The 24,651-nt window shown below is 31.5% G+C and overlaps 1 protein-coding gene across 6 annotated transcripts; it reads left to right on the forward strand.

Annotated features, from left to right (window-relative positions):
• Nucleotides 1–455: 455 nt before the first annotated feature.
• Nucleotides 456–21,588, forward strand: agt (O-6-alkylguanine-DNA alkyltransferase). Of its 6 annotated transcripts, none has more exons than XM_076453016.1 (4): nucleotides 456–474; nucleotides 3,287–3,500; nucleotides 15,539–15,699; nucleotides 17,362–21,588. In XM_076453016.1, the coding sequence occupies exons 3-4, from the start codon at nucleotides 15,540–15,542 to the stop codon at nucleotides 17,634–17,636; spliced, it is 435 nt and encodes a 144-aa protein (XP_076309131.1). In that variant the 5' UTR covers nucleotides 456–474; nucleotides 3,287–3,500; nucleotide 15,539; the 3' UTR covers nucleotides 17,637–21,588. The 6 variants fall into 6 exon arrangements, with proteins under 6 accessions (XP_076309131.1, XP_076309130.1, XP_076309126.1 ...); XM_076453015.1 differs by lacking the exon at nucleotides 456–474 and adding an exon at nucleotides 526–666; XM_076453011.1 differs by lacking the exon at nucleotides 456–474 and adding an exon at nucleotides 2,204–2,295.
• Nucleotides 21,589–24,651: the final 3,063 nt, after the last annotated feature.

Raw genomic sequence — 24,651 nt, forward strand, 5'->3', positions numbered from 1 at the left:
TAAAACTACACAATGGGCTATTTATTACTGCAGTATAACTTGCCTGTCTCAAAGAATCAAACCCTGGATGTCACCGTTATAAGTCTGTAAATTTGCCGCTTACCCAACTTACCCCATGCGTAACTGTACATAAGACACTAAACATTATTTTTGTCTTTGACTGTTTCTGTAATTGACCCAGCAATTGGTTATTATGAAAAAAAAACATAATGGAAAATAAATAATGTTTAATGGTGCTCAAAGAATTAGTCCTATGTTGTACAATCAAATTATTGTAAATATGACATCGTTCTTGTATTAATAAATAAATAAATAAAATGTTTTACATAGATATCGCCCTCTAGATTAATCTTTCAACTAATCTTCAATACTTATGTGTAATATTGCTGTAATCTATATTTTTACTATTTTAATTGAGATGTTAATTTGCTTGTCATTGCGTAATGATGAAGCATTATCTAGAAGCTTCTCGTAGTAAGTACAAAAATGATTACTGACTTAAAAATATTATTGTAAGTTCATTCAGTACAGTAGTGAGTTAATAATTGATTCAGTTAAGTGTCAGTCAATGAGCTAAACAATGATAGTTATTGTGTCTACTTCTGTACAATTTAAGTAGTCAACGTGTTTGTTAGCGAGCGATTAACAAGAAATTTCTTCAACTATGTAAGTAAGTTAGGCGTACATCAAATTTAAAGTGTCTGTTAAGATAATTGTCGGTGAAGTTGGGTCTACCAATGACCATAGATTGTAACAAACGTAGTTAAAGAAATTAATTGATTTTTGGTCCTTACATTATTTTTATTAAATCATTTAAAAGTTTATACCAGATGATCGAAAACAAAGTACACTATTAAGATATAGGAACTAAATATAAACGTCATTTAATTTTAAAATATGCTTGATTATTTGTTTAAAATATCTCCTAGTAAAACTTAATGGTTTAAAAAAGGTTGTGTGTTCCGTTTTTAAATTTTCTTGTAGAACAATCTGTATTAACTAAAACTTATCAAACCTATAATTTCGTTATTTTTTTAATATAATTTTCAATACACGTCAATAATAATGAAGTTGAACATATAGCAATTATTTAACAAGATCGAGTGAAACCCAAACCAGAATATATATTAATGCATGAATATAAGACATTATATAAGTTATTAAAGTCAGACAAATTCTTTCATAAAATGCCGTACTTATTTTTTTTTTTTTTTTCCAATTTCAGGGTAGATTATTTTATTAAATTTATTACACTTATATGTCATACATTTATCAGTGAACAAAGGTTTCAAATGAAGATTCCTTGCAAGTCAAAATTTATACAAGTTTGTATTTTCAATAAACAATAACTATTATCAAATAAATTTGGATAATAATATGGATTGAGCGGATTATTATGTTTTCGATTTATTAATGTCAGCTGGTTACACTTATCGCCATAAGTTATAACGAAGAAAGTTACAGTGATTATAACTCGTATTGGGAATTTTTATTAAAATCATGTTTCAGGTGAACATAAGGTACACTTAAGATAATTCAAGAAATCTTTTCTTTCGAGATATTGGCACACAAATTTTTATAGTTATCGTGTGTAATAATTACATTTCTTTATGTTAGAAATTTAACTTTTAAGTGCATATTTTTGTAATGTAGGAAATATAAAAATTTTAAGTTAAGTGGTTGCTATCGGATACGATAATCTGCAGAGTGGTTCGTAAGTCCCTACCCATCCATATATCTTATGTATCCAGGGTGTCACCAGTATTCTTGCGCTCATGTACGCACGTACTTGTCACAATACGCTCTTCAGCTGTAAATGGGCTTACATCAGCCATATTTATATGAAAAAAAAAAAACAAATTTATAATACATGCGTAATTGAATATAACATAATAACTTATGGATGGGTAGGGACTTACGGGTCACCCTGTACAAGGAAGGTTTGGTAAATAAATACACGTTGCTTTCTATATCGTATTTTGTAATATAGAAATAAAAAACGGTTTATTACATGCAAAAAACTTTGGTTTTTATAACTTTTGAAACTTCAAAACAAATCGTCTCTGAATTTTACTGTACAATAATAATAATGTTTTTCAGAAACTTAATTAATTAAACTTGTATAATTAAAAATGAATGTTAGCATAAACTTATTTTATAAGTATATTTGTTTTCAGCTGTATCGCGTTACAACTGAGGATTTGATTTTACGACTTATGATCTTTTTATTACGTAAGTAATTATTAGTTGACCCCTAAAGACGTTTTAATGCAACAAGTACGCAACTGAAAGTTAGTAAGTGCCGTTTGATTGCTGTTTATTTTTAAATTTTATTGACAGATTGCTTATTGAAAAACAAATAGTGAAAAAAGACGAGAACAAGCTGTTGTACTTTATTAACTTTATGCACTTAATTTTAGAGTATTGCAGGTTAAATAACGTTGAGACAGTTAGGGTTGATAATTATGTATTAACTATGCTAAATTATCACTATAACTTAAATTTAAGTGTATCTATAACTTATTACTAAAGCATGAAGGTATGCATCTGTTATTTGTAACAACTTTGTAACAGTCACTTCTGAAACGTTAAAACTTAAAATTACTAGATACAACTCAAGAACGCAGTTTATTTTCTAAAAATTAAAATCGTATGTACGAAACTTGTGAATGCACATGTTGCAACATCGCTATAAATATAGTTTAACAAGAATTCTGTACTTGTATGAAAATACTAAGTGTAAGCTGTAGTCTATTTTATGAGCGAGTTTTTTCATGACTAATTTTTAAGTAAATGTGAAGGTAATTACACAAATATAGATATTAGTATGTGTTTTTAGATTATATAAGCATATGGCTTCTGAGAAATCCGATTAATATTCTTCAAAGTTAGCATTGCTAATTTGAGTTTGGAGGCATATATCTAAATAAAATTCTACGTTCAGAATTTAGATACTGGTTTTCATGATATGACGTGTTTTACAGAAATGTAAGTATAATTACACTTACAGTGCGTGACAGTAACTACAACTATTAAGCTGGGAATTACTTTAAGTTCTGTGATTAAAGATATCACATGTTTAATATGAAAATTTGCAATCTACATAAAATGAAGTTTTGTTTTTGGTAAAATGCTGCAATACTGTTGGAATTAGTGTATATATATTTTTTAATGTTTTTTCATTACCAGATGTAATGTAAATTTTATAAACTAGTATGAAACATCTCTTTATGAGGTATTTTTTATGTTATAACATCACTTGAAACTACTCCTATCTTTGTTGCAGAATCATAGAAATATGGAAAAATTTAACAAGTTGGCTGCCAACAAGAGAAGAGACCGCTTGAAGTCAAGATCTAATGTTTGCGAAATGGCCCAACAAATTCGTACACTGTCAGTAGCCCCATAGGAAACATTGTCATCACAAGTTGCCCAAAAGGCCTTCACACAGTAGGACAGGTGGATGATGTCACAGATGCTAACTTCCATCCTGAATCAAAGTAAGTATAAAAGGAGTAACTGTAATTATTTATGAACAGATTTCATCTTTGACATTTTGTGTGTCGCTGGTTGTTATGGTGACGTGCCTAGTGATTTTATACAAGAGGAACATGAGAGAACACATCGTGTGAGTTAGATAATAAAACAATAATGGTTTCTCAACAAGACCCAAAACACAACACTTTGGAATATTTCGCTGTTCTTCAGAAGAGTGAAGAATGAATAATGTACTATTAAAGTTCTTGTGTTGTATGTCTGGAAACCATTACAATTTTTGTATGTGGTTCTGTGTGCTCACTTTAGAAGCCACAATAAAATACTGGTACTCTTTAAATAACTGTCCCTATACAACTGAGTGAGTTCATGATTTCAAAAGTTATTTTGTAAGTCTTTATGATGAAAGAATGACTTAAGTTGGGAAACTGACTCAAATCTATTAAAAGGAAGAAGTCAAGTTTGTTTTAATGTAGTGTGTTATATATTATTCAGTTGACTTATTTAAGTTGATTTGAAACTTGTTATTCTGTTGAACAAACAAATAAGTATTTTTCTTCTAAATTGAAATTTCTGTTCATAAATTCAACAATATCCTTTTAAAAAAAAAAAAAAAACAGGTAAGACTTGACACACAGTGGTTTTAAACAGGTTTAATAATAAAACCAGGTAAGACTTGACACGCAGTTGTTTTAAAGAGGTTTAATAATAAAACCAGGTAAGACTTGACACACAGTGGTTTTAAAGAGGTTTAATAATAAAACCAGGTAAGACTTGACACGCAGTTGTTTTAAAGAGGTTTAATAATAAAACCAGGTAAGACTTGACACACAGTGGTTTTAAAGAGGTTTAATAATAAAACCAGGTAAGACTTGACACACAGTGGTTTTAAAGAGGTTTAATAATAAAACCAGGTAAGACTTGACACACAGTGGTTTTAAACAGGTTTAATAATAAAACCAGGTAAGACTTGACACGCAGTTGTTTTAAAGAGGTTTAATAATAAAACCAGGTAAGACTTGACACACAGTGGTTTTAAAGAGGTTTAATAATAAAACCAGGTAAGACTTGACACACAGTGGTTTTAAAGAGGTTTAATAATAAAACCTGGTAAGACTTGACACACAGTGGTTTTAAACAGGTTTAATAATAAAACCAGGTAAGACTTGACACGCAGTGGTTTTAAAGAGGTTTAATAATAAAACCAGGTAAGACTTGACACACAGTGGTTTTAAAGAGGTTTAATAATAAAACCAGGTAAGACTTGACACACAGTGGTTTTAAAGAGGTTTAATAATAAAACCAGGTAAGACTTGACACGTAGTGGTTTTAAACAGGTTTAATAATAAAACCAGGTAAGACTTGACACGTAGTGGTTTTAAACAGGTTTAATAATAAAACCAGGTAAGACTTGACACGCAGTGGTTTTAAAGAGGTTTAATAATAAAACCAGGTAAGACTTGACACACAGTGGTTTTAAAGAGGTTTAATAATAAAACCAGGTAAGACTTGACACGCAGTGGTTTTAAAGAGGTTTAATAATAAAACCAGGTAAGACTTGACACACAGTGGTTTTAAAGAGGTTTAATAATAAAACCAGGTAAGACTTGACACGCAGTGGTTTTAAAGAGTTTTAATAATATAACAAGGTAAGACTTGACATACAGTGGTTTTAAAGAGGTTTAATAATAAAACCAGGTAAGACTTGACACGCAGTGGTTTTAAAGAGGTTTAATAATAAAACCAGGTAAGAGTTGACATACAGTGGTTTTAAAGAGGTTTAATAATAAAACCAGGTAAGACTTGACACGCAGTGGTTTTAAAGAGGTTTAAAAATAAAAACCAGGTAAGACTTGACACGCAGTGGTTTTAAAGAGGTTTAATAATAAAACCAGGTAAGACTTGACACGCAGTGGTTTTAAAGAGGTTTAATAATAAAACCAGGTAAGACTTGACACGTAGTGGTTTTAAAGAGGTTTAATAATAAAACCAGGTAAGACTTGACACACAGTGGTTTTAAAGAGGTTTAATAATAAAACCAGGTAAGACTTGACACGCAGTTGTTTTAAAGAGGTTTAATAATAAAACCAGGTAAGACTTGACACACAGTGGTTTTAAAGAGGTTTAATAATAAAACCAGGTAAGACTTGACACGTAGTGGTTTTAAAGAGGTTTAATAATAAAACCAGGTAAGACTTGACACGTAGTGGTTTTAAAGAGTTTTAATAATATAACCAGGTAAAACTTGACACGCAGTGGTTTTAAAGAGGTTTAATAATAAAACCGGGTAAGGCTTGACACGCAGTGGTTTTAAAGAGGTTTAATAATAAAACCAGGTAAGACTTGACACGCAATGGTTTTAAAGAGGTTTAATAATAAAACCAGGTAAGACTTGACACGCAGTGGTTTTAAAGAGGTTTAATAATAAAACCAGGTAAGACTTGACACGCAGGCTTCTTTGTAGTCAAAATTGAAATATTTTTTAGCAAAATTCAGGTTAAGTAGTTATCACACAGGATCACCGACAAAAGTTGTAATATTTTCAAAATGAGACCCAAAACTTGAATGCTTTCAAATACTTGACTGTTTTTCAGTTTATATGTCACAATCACCAATAAACTCTTGTATGTGTGACTATAACTAATCAACTATTCTAAAGCACTCAAGTTTTGGGTTTACTTTTGAAAATATTCCCAGTAAAATTGATGTTGTTAGCTGTGTGTACAGTTACTTGTTTAACAAGATATCCACGTCTTGAGTGCATCACAATATCCCAGAAAGTTAATTAATCCCTAAAAATTATCACAAGTACTACACGTGTAGTAAAGTCAGAATTCTCAGTCACAACTATGTTGTAATGTCACTTACAGAAACTGTCAAAGTGGATTCTTACACTGAAGAATATATAAGTATATCCTGTTTCCTCAAATTGTATATCTTTATGTTTAGTGTCTTATCTGATTGTTATTTTACACATTAAAAAAGAAAGTCTGAATCAGAGACAGTAGAGAGTAGTAAGTAGTTTATCTGACTAGAAGAATTAATCAGGATTTTCACCACTGACCAGTTTATCATTGACTTTATCTTGTCTTATTTTCAAACACAAATATAACAAGCATCATGATGCATATCATATAATCCTGCTATTGTAACACCTGTTGTATCATCACATCAGTAATGATATACAGCTCTCGTAACACAAATCCAGAATTTATGTAACCAAAGCATACGTGTTATTGAACAGTCAATATAGGGATGGCTTGGATTGTTCTTCGAAACAAGATTTTAACTATCTCTTCAATAGGTCATCAGAACTTGACAGTGTTTCCTTTTATAACAACATATATATGTAATGACTGAGTGATAAATGCTGGGGACATCTCTAAATATCATAGGGGAAAATTGGAATTTCTTGTTCTTTATTTTGTTTCTGTTTTATTACATTACTCAAAAATCTAAACAGTGGTGTCAGGTAATTTTGTTGAGGTGATATAGTTTCAAATGAAGTGTCTGTTTTGAATAGTATTATTAGTAATTAGTGGTGATTAAAAGTGAATCGTAATTCTTATGTAAATAATGATATTACCCTTGAAGTTAACTTTCTTACAGAAGTTTCATGTTCCTTAAAATACTCAAGTACAGAGTGAAACAGGAATTACCAGCCAAAAGTAGATAAACAGTAAATCTCAGTGTATTTATAACTTGGTTATAATTACAACCTTTCTGTGTCTACTGAAGCACTGCATTGTTTTGTTTGGTTGTTTGTTTTGGAATTTCACACAAAGCTACACGAGGGCTATCTGCGCTAGCCGTCCCTAATTTTGCAGCGTAAGACTAGGGGGAAGCCAGCTAGTCATCATCACCCACTGCTAACTCTTGGGCTACTCTTTTACCAACGAATATTGGGATTGACCATCATATTATAATGCCCCTATGGCTAAAAGGGGCAAGCATTTTTGGTGTGATGGGGATTTGAACCTGCAACCCTCGGATTACAAGGCAAGTGCCTTAACCACCTAGCCATGGCCTGCACTGCATTGAAAAATAAGTAAATAAAAATGTTCAATAAAAGGAATTGTTGGGATGGCTAATATCAGTTGTTGGAAAACAACATAAACAAGATAGTAGGGTGGTATTTAGATAATCTCTATGTAGTAACACAGGCAGTAATTATCGTATATATATATCACTATTTAATCACAATTAAGTGTAATTTTGGTTTTTGCCTTTTAACACTTTACTACACTGTATGTCTATGTTATTATGTAGAGATGATACAAATGCCATCCCTACCATCTTGTTTGCATTCTTCTAGAAGGATTGATACAAGCCATCCCTCCATGTATTTCCTTTGTGGAAGAATTTTTCTGTAGTTTTTGTTATTAAAGGATTTTAGAAATAAAAAAAATTATCAGCTATAGCATGATTTACTAATTAATAACTAGAACTACACGGTTTTTACTAAATAACTAGAACTACATGGTTTTTTACTAATTAATAACTAGAACTACACGGTTTTTACTAATTAATAACTAGAATTACACGGTTTTTACTAATAAATAACTAGAACTACATGATTTTTTACTAATTAATAACTAGAACTTCACTGTTTTTACTAATTAATAACTAGAACTACACGGTTTTTTACTAATTAATAACTAGAACTACACGGTTTTTACTAATTAATAACTAGAACTACACGGTTCTTACTAATTAATAACTAGAACTACATGGTTTTTTACTAATTAATAACTAGAACTACATGGTTTTTTACTAATTAATAACTAGAACTACATGGTTTTTTACTAATTAATAACTAGAACTACACGGTTTTTTACTAATTAATAACTAGAACTACACTGTTTTTTACTAATTAATAACTAGAACTACACGGTTTTACTAATTAATAACTAGAACTACACGGTTTTTACTAATTAATAACTAGAACTACACGGTTTTTACTAATTAATAACTAGAACTACATGTTTTTTTACTAATTAATAACTAGAACTACATGGTTTTTTACTAATTAATAACTAGAACTACAAGGTTTTTTACTAATTAATAACTAGAACTACAAGGTTTTTACTAATTAATAACTAGAACTACACGGTTTTTACTAATTAATAACTAGAACTACACGGTTTTTTACTAATTAATAACTAGAACTACACGGTTTTTTACTAATTAATAACTAGAACTACACGGTTTTACTAATTAATAACTAGAACTACACGGTTTTACTAATTAATAACTAGAACTACACGGTTTTACTAATTAATAACTAGAACTACACGGTTTTACTAATTAATAACTAGAACTACACGGTTTTACTAATTAATAACTAGAACTACACAGTTTTTTACTAATTAATAACTAGAACTACACGGTTTTACTAATTAATAACTAGAACTACACGGTTTTTACTAATTAATAACTAGAACTACATGGTTTTACTAATTAATAACTAGAACTACACGGTTTTTACTAATTAATAACTAGAACTACACGGTTTTTACTAATTAATAACTAGAACTACACGGTTTTTTACTAATTAATAACTAGAACTACACGGTTTTTTACTAATTAATAACTAGAACTACACGGTTTTTTACTAATTAATAACTAGAACTACACGGTTTTTTACTAATTAATAACTAGAACTACATGGTTTTTTACTAATTAATAACTAGAACTACACGGTTTTTACTAAATAACTAGAACTACACGGTTTTTACGAATTAATAACTAGAACTACATGGTTTTTTACTAATTAATAACTAGAACTACACAGTTTTTGAATATTTTTGATAATTTTAAGGTGTACAAGATGTCAGACTAGTTTCTTATGATGTTACATTTAAAATATAGTGTGAAAATGTGACTTTTTATACAACTCAACTATTTGATACTGGAAAAGAAAAGGCTTATGAACCATAAGTGATTTATCTTTGTTTTAGAAAACATTAAAGAAATAAACAAATATCCATTGCTGACATTTTGTTCACTTAATACATTCATCAGTTGCATTTAAAGAGATTTTTTGTAGCTCTCAAAATTACAATCTCTCTTCCTTTTATGTATTATTAACTATATATCATAGCTTAATCCTAACCAGTGAAGTAATAGAGAAAATGGAAGGTGTACCACGTGAATATAATTTGCTACTAATGTTCCCTTTAAATAGAAGGTATCTTTTTCAGTAATGAATACAAAAGAACAGACTTATTAGTTTGATGTTTAAGTATCAAGTTTCCACATGATTTATGTTTTAAAGAAAGTTATTATTCCCCTTGCTGCTAATTCTAATGACCTTTCAACATACACTATTATTACTATTTGATACTAAGTTTAATACAATTTCATTCAAAAATCATTAATTTTCACTACTAAAATTTATCTTGCTAACATCCTTAATTTGTTAATAATTATTGTCTACATATTTTAACAACATTCAGAGATTATTTTTTTTTATGTAACATTTATATGAGTTACACTGAAAATGTTTTCTATTTTAGTTCTTGTCTGTTTACAAACTTGTGTTTACTAAAACTTATTAACATTATTAGCACTTTTTTCTCTAAAACTGAAATGAGTCATACTTTTCTAATGTGGGTTTTATAAACTGTATATCTTCATTCCTCCAACTGATAAAAATAACAGTTGAGTTTTACTGATTAACATTGGTAATAGGATAAAACCCTTCATCACAGAAGACAAAAAGGAAAAGCCAAAGATTGGTCTAAATGATTTTTTAACATGTTTCACACTGTGGCATGACCAGGTGGCTAAAGAACTGTACTCACAGTCTGCAGGTTCAGATCCTCATCCCAAGAAACATGGTTGCCCTTTCAGCATGGGGGAATAATAATGTGATGATCAGTCCTACTATTTATTGATAAAAGGAGTAGCCCAAATGTTGGCAGTGGGAGGCGATAACCAGCTACCCTCACCCTGGTCTTTCACTGCTGAATTAAGGAAGGCTTGTGCAGATAACCCTTGTGCAGCTTTGCACAAAACTCTTGATAAACCAAACCACTGAGTTCTATTTTAGGCTATTTGAAAGTGACATGTATGAAATCATTTGTTCTTAGTTTAATTACTTGTTACATTTAGAAAAATATTTCACCATCTTAGACCATAAGTCATTAAATCTTTAAGAGTTATTTTGATATAAATATGTTATTGTTTAGTGCACATATAATTTTATTTAATTTTTAGATAATTTAAAATAATTCTCATCAGAAAACATATTTGCTTCTGCAGCAATGCATAATTGGTGTTTGAAATGTTAAAGCATAAGTCTTGTATTTAGTCAACCAGCATAATCTTGATAGGCTTAACAGAAGTCTAATATTTTTAATTATATGATGTAGAACTCTCTTAATTTGTTTTTGTTATCATGGCTTTTGTACTTATTTGCATTGGAGATCTATATTTGCTTTGAATGTCTTGTGTACTTGACAGTGTTAAATTTGTTAAAGGAATGTTGGCAGTACTGTTGATGTTAAAGAAGTCTTTACCAAGGACAGCATTGTTTGGCAGCTTCATTTGAACATGTACAGCTGAAATGTTATGTAGTCACTTGTTTTTTTATGGGGTGGACACGTGGGCCTTGTTTGGTGAACAAACCGACAATTGGAAGAAATGTGGTGTTACAAATTATGAGAAACTAATGAGAATGGACTGTAACTTGTCAAAACCAACTAATGTAAGTCTGTGCAAAATGGAAGCACAGCTATTTTTGATGTGCAGTTAGAACTAAATAAAAATTTACAGATATTCCAATGGGTAAAACTGTGATGTAGGCAGAGACTCACTTAGCTAGATAGCGTTATAAAATGAATTGCTTGAATTAGGAAAGTTTTGCAAGCAGGGAGAACCAGAAAATGTTGTAGAACCATTAAATGTTGACCTTTGAAAGAAGGTAAGCCACCATGAGTAATTGTAATGTACTAGGTATGAATGGTATGGTGATATTATGGTTTCTTCTTCACCACACAGTGCTCATCAGGGAGGACTACATTATTATTGGATAAAACAGACTCATTTGTGCATTATTGTTGAAATTACACAGTTGTGTGAAAAGAATTAGTACCATAGAATATTTTGTTGTTATTTCCACTTTATGGGGCTAATTATTCCATTCCATTAGAGAATGTATCATTCAACATCTTCACTGATCCCTGTTGATAACTGAATGAGCCAGGATAAGAATACTTATCATTCTATAGAATTCTATCATACTTGTACCAAGTGCATGTCATAAGGGTTCTGCCAGATCACATTTAAGGTCTGTGATAACTAGAGCTAGCACATGGTACTAGTATATGCTAGAAGAAATCAGTTTAATAGTACTCCAAATATAAACCTTGATAAAAGTGTATAATATGTGTAACATTTTGTTGTGATGTCACAGACTATAAACCACTGAAAACTGTCATTAGAGGGTTTACATAAAAGCTTTGTGATGTTGTTCTTCTTAATGATGAGAAATACTTGATATAAAATGTACTTCAGAGCAACTGGTAAGGGTATTAACATTTTTTACTGATAAAGCAGAGAACAATGTTTTGACCTTGCTAGGTCATCTTTTGGTTAATGACCTAGGAAAGTTTAAATGTTGTTCTCTGCTTTATTATTAAGTGTTAATACCCATACCAGCTGTTCTGAGATATATTAATGTGATGTTGGTCAAACACTTTGACAGATTGCTACAGACTTAATGTGCTCTCCAAACACTGTCAACTACACATTAGATCGTGAGACTGAGGCAAATAAATTTGAAAATAGGAAAAGAAGAGACAAAACACCTAAACTCAATAATACTGAGGTCAAGTGTCTCCTCTGGGATAGAAGGAAGACTATCACTGATTTCAAACACGCAATAAATAACCATGTACTGAATGACAGAATAGTGTCCAGAACTACAGTATCTAAAAGATAAAGACATTGAAACATTTGGTCATGTCATGTACCAATTAAAAAACCTTTACTTTGATCGTCAAGTATTCTCAAGAAACTGAAATCTCTAAAAAAAAAAATACAAAAACTGGATTGTTAATGGACAAATTCAAGTTTGAAATCTTTGGTTAAAACCACAGCCGAGGTAAAACATACTTACTTCAATACACAGCACCCACCATGAAACATGAGAGAGGCAGTGTGATGGTTTTGGAGTGTTTTCTTGCTGAATTGATGAGAGATATTTCCAAAATAAATGTAATAATGGGTCAGCATAAGTGTGGTAACAGTATAGCCAATGGGTAATGTAATAATGGGTCAGCACAAGTGTGGTAACAGTATAGCCAATGGGTAATGTAATAATGGGTCAGCACAAGTGTGGTAACAGTATAGCCAATGGGTAATGTAATAATGGGTCAGCACAAGTGTGGTAACAGTATAGCCAATGGGTAATGTAATAATGGGTCAGCACAAGTGTGGTAATGGTATACCCAATGGTTTGCATATTATTCATAAACAATTCTACTGTCAATAAGGTAATGACCCAAAACACTCATTCAGCCTATGCAGAAATTACTTAGCTAAGACAGAGCAGCTGAGATCTTTCAAATGATGCAATGGTCCCCACAGAGCCCCAATCTCAACCTGATTGAGCAGATCTGGGGTGTGATAGATAAAAGTCTTTATATGTCAAAAGTTACTCCCAAAGAAACTTTCTATGGAAATATATTAGACACTTGGAGTAAAATCACAAAAGACACTTTGATTACATATGATGCAACAATAGATGAAAGACTCTTTGTAGTTATTAAAACAAAAGGACACACAATATATTAACTGTTTACTGAACTCAAACACATCCACTGAGTTACTGTTGTACTAAGTATGAAGGGTAATCAAATGTTGTAACTCAAACACATCCACTGAGTTACTGTTGTACTAAGTATGAAGGGTAATCAAATGTTGTAACTCAAACACATCCACTGAGTTACTGTTGTACTAAGTATGAAGGGTAATCAAATGTTGTAACTCAAACACATCCACTGAGTTACTGTTGTACTAAGTATGAAGGGTAATCAAATGTTGTAACTCAAACACATCCACTGAGTTACTGTTGTACTAAGTATGAAGGGTAATCAACTGTTGTAACTCAAACACTTCCACTGAGTTACTGTTGTACTAAGTATGAAGGCTAATCAAATGTTGATTTTTTTCACCTGTGATTTACCTTCTGTTGTTCTTTGAAAGTTGCCTGAAATCTGATTTTTGACTTTGTCCTAACACTTTTGGACAGCACTGTTTGAGTATGGCTAATGTTTGACACTAACATCTCTTTGTAACAAGGAGGAAAGAATGTATACCATGAACATATCTAAATATAACCATGCAACTTATTGTTATAAGGTGTGAAAGAGAATAGAAACTGTGGTAAGAGCAAAAAATCTAACAATGAAGACAGAAAACCACAGCTTATATGAATTATTGTATTTAACTTTAGCATTGTACAAGTAAACACAGAAGTTGTAGTTTATACTAGAGAACAAATCATAATTATACAGTGTAAGTTTACTTCGTCTTGGTGACCTGAATAGCTAATTCTGATTTGGATGAATGAATATCCTGTTATACTTTTATCAATGACTGTATTAAATTTGAAAAAATATATGTAACTTTACAAAAAAAACCAAACCCATTTATAACTCTCACATTATTATATATATAATTTTAATTTATAGAGTAATAAATGGGAACCTTTGATACTAAATCTCTGATTATAATTCTATGAATAAAACAATAGACACTGCAGAATGTTTCATTGTGATGTCCATCACAAATTACTATCTTTCTCAAACTGTACTATGCAATGTATTTACAACATTATGGTATTTTTTTAGGATGAAACTTTAACAAATGAATAATTGTCCAAACAGTGATAACAGTGTGGATATATTTAATTCAACTAAAAAGGAAGAAACCACATGCACACAAGGGCCAGTGAAACAGTTTGTTAATAAAATAGTGAAACAACTCGGTGATATGTGGTTAGACAAAACATTGTATAGTGAATACCACTTTGTTCCTACTTCAGGTTGGGTAAACTGAATCAAGAAACAAGTTGTTCAGAAGTTTCTGACATGTGAGAATTACAAAAATGATTCACCACAGTTTGGAATTATAAACTCTAATCTCTTCTATACTCCCAAATGTCAGTTGTCATTTCATCACATAAAAAAGGAAACCATGATATCCAACATCTCTATCCTTATGACTAATATACAGGAAATCTGTAAGACCCACTTTGAAGAATTATGTGTAAAATCAATCAATCTCCTAACTATGTGTGACAATTCCTAAGAACACAATTAGTGACATTTGTAGGTGTTATATGTACGTTAAAGAAGAATGTCTTTCCATATGGTGTCAGTTTTTAAATTTTATGGAAAAACATATTCTATATTATGGAGTAGATTTAGTGTACAGTATCTACATTTAAACTATCTTATTTTATAGAATAATAAATTTAGGCTAGTTGAAGTTAAATTCATCCCAAAAGTCAGTGGTACTAAGATTACTGAAATTATAATGATTTCAGCTATTTGAGTAAGGCACTGTAAGCTGGTTGTGCTAGTCATGTGCATATACAGTATGTTAGTGAAAAGGTTATAACCCACTGAAAGTTTATTTTGAAATGTATTTTTTTTAAATACATTGTAACAAATTTCAAGTGCATTGCTTTGTAACACCTAAGTAGTTTTGAGCCTAAATTCATTCATATCATAAATTTACTCTGAAATAAAGGTAACACAGTAACATGATAAACTGAACCGATAATAGCACAGTGTCAAACATTTTAGTACATAAAACCTGCTGGTAATGTTGGTGTGTTTGATAAATCATTTCTTTTACAAGTAGTTTAAATATGCATAATGCAATATTTCAATTTGTCTCTCTCTAGAGGACAAGACCAAAACAATATCAGATATTACTGACACTTAGACTAACTGACATATGAATTTTAATCATAATGTTGTTAGTGTCTTGTTATTATAATAAACTGTTCCTCAAACCTCTCTTCAAGCATGACAGTGAAACTAATTGGTCAACAGTGGAGTGATAATGGCTACACCTACAAACCTGCTTTACTATGTATAGAATGGTTAAAAGTGTACTTCGCTAACCCTCAAGAGGCCTTAAAGGGTTCCATGCCACCTCTTTGTTCTTGTATCAGTTCAGTTTCAGGTGAGGTGTTATCTACATTCAAATATTTACACACATTCTTCTATGTGAAAACAAAACTGCATGCTTGACTTTTGCAGCTCTTTTATAGTGAAAAGAAAACTAACCTTTCCAGGTTAATTCAGTATATCTCATGTACAAGTTTATGACCTGTATATGATTGAAAATACTTAAAGCTTTAGGCTTACTACAAGTTTAATAATTATCTATTTAACACGTTGGCTCCCAAGCCAATTTTGCTCATATTTTCCAGAGTCTCCCTGGTCATTCTACAATTACTTTTTTGTAGGAAGAGTGTTTATGTAGCTATTGTGTCCCAGCCAATAAATATCCCTTTAAAAAGAAAATAGAGCATGTCTTACCAATGTGTCATGTGAGTCTCACTGGAAGATTATCATGTGGATCATGTAGGAGTTAATGTGTTAGTAATTTGTGGATCATGTAGGAGCTAATGTGTTAGTAATTTGTGGATCATGTAGGAGCTAATGTGTTAGTAATTTGTGGATCATGTAGGAGCTAATGTGTTAGTAATTTGTGGATCATGTGGGAGCTAATGTTTAGTAATTTGTGGATCATGTAGGAGCTAATGTTTAGTAATTTGTGGATCATGTGGGAGCTAATGTTTAGTAATTTGTGGATCATGTGGGAGCTAATGTTTAGTAATTTGTGGATCATGTGGGAGCTAATGTTTAGTAATTTGTGGATCATGTAGGAGCTAATGTTTAGTAATTTGTGGATCATGTGGGAGCTAACGTGTTAGTAATTTCTAACTGGAAAAAGTAGTTTTCAGACTAAAATAAGTTTTATTATTTATTTTGTGACTTAATATTTAATTATTGTTTAGTTTTTAATACAGGAGTGTTGAAAATGGATTGTTTTGAAAGTAAGTTGTGATGAACTTCATTGTGTATCTCTGTACAAGTCATATGTTGTATTTACAATTACGTTGTTGTCTAGGCTTTACAACTTTTGTTGATTTCACATTCCTCAAATCTTTGGCATTTTCCTGGTTAACTTAATTCAGTATTGTTGTATCATCACATCACATAGTTTATAGGGAGTTTCAGTCCTCAGTGAACAAGATATCAGTTACTAATGAGTGCAGCTTACCAAAGAAAAAGTAATTGAAGTTCAGTCAGAGAAAAGTTAGAGAAGGTCAAGTTAACTGTCATGTGAGTGATTAGTTGGAACAGCCAATACTTTACAATGAATTGTACATTTTAACAGGGATAAGGGGAATAATTTGTCTTTTTAATTGGATTCTAAATTAATTGAAGTAGTCTGTGTGGACGTTTGACAAAAAAGGAGTGTATGTTTTCTTATATCACAGACACATCGGGCTATCTGCCGAGTCCATCGAGGGGAATCGAACCCCTTATTTTAGCATTGTAGACAAGGAAGGAGAATTACTTAGACTTTTAGATGAAACTTTGATATCCTATAGTATAAAGAATTTTTGTATATACATTTGTTTTAAGTATTTTATTTTAAAGCAAGTGGATTGTGTGCTGTACATTTATTGTTTGAATTTGTCACCAACAAGTCACAGACATTTACTGTAGAAGGATCCTTAACACACTCATGTACATAAAACCCTGACAGTGATCAGACTTTGAAAATTACTTTTACACTGCTTACAACATTATAATCTATTTTTACACTTAGGCTCTTATCGTGAGAAAGTGTGGAAGACGTTGGCAGAACAAGTTCCTGTTGGATGCACAATTAGTTATGGAGAATTAGCTAAGTTGACAGGAAATCCTAATGCTTCTCAAGCTGTAGGCTCAGCAATGAGGAATAATCCCATACAACTTCTTGTACCCTGTCATCGAGTTATCAGAACCAATGGCTCTTTGGGGCTGTATTCTAATGGTACACTCAACAAGGTCAAAGAGTGGCTTTTAATGCATGAAGGTATTTCAGACTTTAAAAACATTTAAAGATGAATATTAGATTTCCTGTACAGTAAAACCCCAACAGTAGAAATATAATTTTGATAAATTGTTTCATGGTGTATTTGATACATATTCATACAGACATATTGGTGTAAAGTGAACAATGTATTTACTTAATACAGACATACTGGTGTAATGTGAACAACGTATTCACTTCATACAGACATACTGGTGTAAAGTGAACAATGTATTTACTTAATACAGATATACTGGTGTAATGTGAACAACGTATTCACTTCATACAGACATACTGGTGTAATGTGAACAATGTATTTACTTCATACAGATATACTGGTGTAATGTGAACAACATATTCACTTCATACAGATATACTGGTGTAATGTGAACAATGTATTTACTTCATACAGATATACTGGTGTAATGTGAACAACATATTCACTTCATACAGATATACTGGTGTAATGTGAACAACATATTCACTTCATACAGATATACTGGTGTAATGTGAACAACATATTCACTTCATACAGACATACTGGTGTAATGTTAACAATGTATTTACTTCATACAGACATACTGGTGTAATGTGAACAATGTATTCACTTCATACAGACATACTGGTGTAATGTGAACAACATATTAACTTCATACAGACATACTGGTGTAATGTGAACAATGTATTTACTTCATACAGACATACTGGTGTAATGTGAACAACATATTCACTTCATACCTTTCTGGTGTAATGTGAACAACATATTAACTTCATACAGACATACTGGTGTAATGTGAACAATGTATTCACTTCATACAGACATACTGGTGTAATGTGAACAATGTATTCACTTCATACAGATATACTGGTGTAATGTGAACAATGTACTCACTTCATACAGACATACTGGTGTAATCTGAACAATGTATTTACTTCATACAGACATACTGGTGTAATGTGAAAAATGTACTTACTTCATACAGACATACTGGTGTAATGTGAACAATGTATTCACTTCATACAGACATACTGGTGTAATGTGAACAATGTATTCACTTCATACAGACATACTGGTGTAATGTGAACAATGTATTTACTTAATACAGATATACTGGTGTAATGTGAACAATGTATTTACTTAATACAGATATACTGGTGTAATGTGAACAATGTATTCACTTCATACAGACATACTGGTGTAATGTGAACAATGTATTTACTTCATACAGACATACTGGTGTAATGTGAACAATGTATTTACTTCATACAGACATACTGGTGTAATGTGAACAATGTATTCACTTCATACAGACATACTGGTGTAATGTGAACAATGTATTTACTTCATACAGACATACTGGTGTAATGTGAACAATGTATTTACTTCATACAGACATACTGGTGTAATGTGAACAATGTATTTACTTCATACAGATATACTGGTGTAATGTGAACAATGTATTTACTTCATACAGACATACTGGTGTAATGTGAACAATGTACTTACTTCATACAGACATACTGGTGTAATGTGAACAATGTATTCACTTCATACAGATATACTGGTGTAATGTGAACAACATATTCACTTCATACAGACATACTGGTGTAATGTGAACAATGTATTTACTTCATACAGACATACTGGTGTAATGTGAACAACATATTCACTTCATACAGACATACTGGTGTAATGTGAACAATGTATTTACTTCATACAGATATACTGGTGTAATGTGAACAACATATTCACTTCATACAGACATACTGGTGTAATGTGAACAATGTATTTACTTCATACAGATATACTGGTGTAATGTGAACAATGTACTCACTTCATACAGATATACTGGTGTAATGTGAACAACATATTCACTTCATGCAGATATACTGGTGTAATGTGAACAACATATTCACTTCATACAGACATACTGGTGTAATGTGAACAATGTATTCACTTCATACAGATATACTGGTGTAATGTGAACAATGTATTTACTTCATACAGATATACTGGTGTAATGTGAACAACATATTCACTTCATACAGACATACTGGTGTAATGTGAACAATGTATTTACTTCATACAGACATACTGGTGTAATGTGAACAATGTATTTACTTCATACAGACATACTGGTGTAATGTGAACAATGTATTTACTTCATACAGATATACTGGTGTAATGTGAACAATGTACTCACTTCATACAGATATACTGGTGTAATGTGAACAACATATTCACTTCATACAGACATACTGGTGTAATGTGAACAATGTATTCACTTCATACAGATATACTGGTGTAATGTGAACAATGTATTTACTTCATACAGATATACTGGTGTAATGTGAACAACATATTCACTTCATACAGACATACTGGTGTAATGTGAACAATGTATTTACTTCATACAGACATACTGGTGTAATGTGAACAATGTATTTACTTCATACAGACATACTGGTGTAATGTGAACAATGTATTTACTTCATACAGATATACTGGTGTAATGTGAACAATGTATTCACTTCATACAGATATACTGGTGTAATGTGAACAACATATTCACTTCATACAGACATACTGGTGTAATGTGAACAATGTATTCACTTCATACAGATATGCTGGTGTAATGTGAACAATGTATTTACTTCATACAGACATACTGGTGTAATGTGAACAATGTATTTACTTCATACAGACATACTGGTGTAATGTGAACAATGTATTCACTTCATACAGACATACTGGTGTAATATGAACAACATATTCACTTCATACAGACATACTGGTGTAATGTGAACAATGTATTCACTTCATACAGACATACTGGTGTAATGTGAACAATGTATTCACTTCATACAGACATACTGGTGTAATGTGAACAATGTATTTACTTCATACAGACATACTGGTGTAATGTGAACAATGTATTTACTTCATACAGACATACTGGTGTAATGTGAACAATGTATTTACTTCATACAGATATACTGGTGTAATGTGAACAATGTATTTACTTCATACAGACATACTGGTGTAATGTGAACAATGTATTTACTTCATACAGACATACTGGTGTAATGTGAACAATGTACTTACTTCATACAGACATACTGGTGTAATGTGAACAACGTATTTACTTCATACAGACATACTGGTGTAATGTGAACAACATACTTACTTCATACAGACATACTGGTGTAATGTGAACAATGTATTCACTTCATACAGACATACTGGTGTAATGTGAACAATGTATTTACTTCATACAGACATACTGGTGTAATCTGAACAATGTACTTACTTCATACAGACATACTGGTGTAATGTGAACAATGTATTTACTTCATACAGACATACTGGTGTAATATGAACAACATATTCACTTCATACAGACATACTGGTGTAATGTGAACAATGTATTTACTTCATACAGACATACTGGTGTAATGTGAACAATGTATTTACTTCATACAGACATACTGGTGTAATATGAACAATGTACTTACTTCATACAGACATACTGGTGTAATATGAACAATGTACTTACTTCATACAGACATGCTGGTGTAATGTGAACAACGTACTTACTTCATACAGACATACTGGTGTAATCTGAACAACGTACTTACTTCATACAGACATACTGGTGTAATGTGAACAACGTATTTACTTCATACAGACATACTGGTGTAATGTGAACAACATACTTACTTCATACAGACATACTGGTGTAATATGAACAATGTATTTACTTCATACAGATATATTGGTGTATAGTTAATACCAATACAGTGATATTATGCTCATAAAATGTTTAATTTATACAGACATTATAACAGGATATTAATAGAATGTTTTGTTTACATAATAATTTTGTATGGCTGGAAGAGATAGTAAGATTTTGTGAAGTCATGTAATGTGAATTTTGTCAATAAAAAAGATGTTTACTTGGTTGCTTTATTGAAAGATTCCTCAGTAGTATGTTGTATTTATTCTTTGTTGTAGTAAATGAAACATTAAATGTACCTTTGACTCTTGACATATTGGTGTATTTCATGAAGCTGAAACAACTGGAACTATAAGCTTGTTATGTATGTAATACAAGTAATCTTTTTGTGGCCAAAACACCTTAGAATTAAACTGGGTTCATAAAGTTTTGAAAGCAACTACATTGAAAGCCAGAGGTCTTGGAAACAAAATATTCTGATGTAATTTGCTATGATTGAGTAATTAACATGTTAATTATTTTTACTGTGATTTATTAATTAAACTTAATATGTTCACTTATGCTTGTCTTCTGGGTCAGTATTTTACGGACAAAATAGTAATAAAAAAAATGGAGGTACCCTAAATTAGATCGACAAAGAAATTGGAGGGTTTTTTTTTTAACCATGTCCCTTACGATAGTACAGTCCTGATTCAGTTCCCTGTTGTGATAGAATGCAGATAACCTAGTATGTGGCTTTATGCTAGAACAAACAGCCAGAAGCTGGTAAGTTCTGTAGTGTTACACAGTGTCATCCTAAAGCAACAAACATCCAAGAATGCTAGAGTTTATAATTACAATTCCTGTGTCCTTTGTAAGATAATTGAAATTTTCTCCAGTCTTGTATCGTTATTCTCTCTAGAATGAAAATGGTGAGACGTGTCACAGCTGCTCACAAGAAATAAAACATATCAGATGAGTAAGGATGAAAATAATATTAGAAATGGCCATGATGATGGAACAAATCTTTCAATTTTTATATTATTAGATGAGAATAAGTAATGATTCCAGGTTTGATATACATTGAAAATCAGAACCGTTTCCTTCACTTTGGTGTGTTAATTCTGTAGGAGCTATTAATTTTGTAAAGCAAAACAAAATTTATTATTTTAGTGAAAAATTTCACATGGAAGGTAACAGCTGCACCTAGAAACTAAAATGTTGCAATTGTTTAACATTTTCATTCAAGTTTATTCCAGAAGTGAGCAAGTTGTTCGACATGATTTAAGCCATGTTTATTTAAATAAGCACAAATACTTTCCCAATATTCCTCTGAAATAACTATGCGTGATATCGGAGGTTTTCCATTAAGAAAGTAATAATAAGTTTATATAGTTTCAAGGAACTTGTGCTCGATTCTGGGTGGATTAAGTGTTTATTTTAGTTTTAAATTCAGGTCTTGAGTGATTAATATTTAATAAATTTAGTGACAGAGTGTGGAAACTAATGTATAAGATAAAAGTTTGAACTTTGTCTCAGTAACACTTTATAGTGTTGTAGTTCATAATATTTATAAGGAGCAAAACATGTGTACATGAATGTAACACTTATGGATATAGAACTTCTACAACAAAATTAGCACTAGGTATATTAACTAACCTAATGATAAACAACCCTGGAGTGGATCTTAAATGTGTGTACATGTCTGTGAATTGAAGGGTCTAAGGTTGAAGACATGATCCTACAAAACACGTTCTACACTTTCAGCCATTGATGCATTACAAAAGTGTCAGTTAATTACATTATTGAAATCAAAGAGTCAGACATTATGGGAGAAGGTGCTTTTCTTCTAGTCTCTAGTTCAAAGTTAGGGAAGGTTATACCTGAATCTTAGGGATTCCTAATTTGATCACTTAGCATGCATACTCTTAAGGTCCTTCTCAGATAACAAAATTCAGTTTGTATTTGAATATGTTGTAAGTCCTCCAATGGAATTAAATGCTTCAGTTAACAAGTTGTAAATCCTAAAGAAAACCTCTGGTCTAACAAGTATGAAGGACTAGGCATGGCCAAGTAGTTAAGGCACTTGACTCGTAATTTGAGGGTCGTGGGTTTGAATCCCTATTACACTAAACATGCTCACCCTTTCAGCTGTGGGGGCATTATAACGTGATGGTCAATCCATTATTCGTTGGTGAAAGAGTAACCTAAGAGTTGATGGTGGGTGGTGATGACTAGCTGCTTTCCCTCTAGTCTTACACTGCTAAATTAGGCATGGCTAGTGCAGATAGCCCTTGTGTAACTTTGCACGAAATTCAAAACAAACAAACAAATATGAAACTTTCTGTTTGAAATTAATTTCATTAAGGGAATGTGGAAAAATTTTGTTTCCCACAGTAAATTTGAGACACCTTCATTGTAATTCGCTTCTTCAACTTGTACCTGTTGCAAATTTCAAAGACTTCCACTGTTATATTTTATGAGGATGCAAATAGCCAACTGTGTAACTTTGCATTAAAAACAACAGTTACTAACTCTTAATAAGTCCTGCTGCCATATGGTAGACATGTGACAGTTACAGCTGATATAAAGTTGTGGTAGAATGGCACGTAGGGATTATATTTTGATGTCATTGACATTTCATAGGGAGTGTGATTTAACCTGAAATTAATCGACTTATATTTATACACTCACTTTAGGACTTGGGTATCGAGTATTTAAAAGAGAAGGATATCCCTTTTACTTGATTGCATTAGAAAACCAAAAATATGGATCAACTAAGACCATCAAGAAAGAGACCTGCAACAAGTCATATCTCACCCATAGTAAGATAAAGTCTAGAAATACAGGTCAGTAATAAAAACTGTCTGGACCCTAAGCAACACTATGCGACATAATCAAGATGGATCTCTGTCAGTGACTGGTACACATATTGATTTCATGGCATGTTCATTCAACTATCATATACCTCAATCAGCTGGAAAATGAAACCAATATTCGTGCTTTTTGTTATGAAGACACGTGACTGGAATGGACGCTAGGGAACTGTAATCCTCATAAACTATATAGATTATGAAAAACCTGCAGGGAAATATGATTTTGACATGAAAGAACCTTTTGCAATAAAAATTATTACAGATACTCTTGTCAAGTTGCACAGCTGTCAGACGGGTTATGAATGGGCTTGACGACATGGTGACCCTCCAAAATTATTTGGATATAACATACTCGCCCTTTCTAGCCTATTAATAATTTGCGTCAGAAAATGTTTACTACTTGTTTCATTTGTTACTGCGTGTCTGTAATGTTTGTAACCGTGTTCTGTTGG

This window comes from Tachypleus tridentatus, chromosome 9 (assembly GCF_004210375.1).
Source record: "Tachypleus tridentatus isolate NWPU-2018 chromosome 9, ASM421037v1, whole genome shotgun sequence".
NCBI lineage: Eukaryota > Metazoa > Arthropoda > Merostomata > Xiphosura > Limulidae > Tachypleus > Tachypleus tridentatus.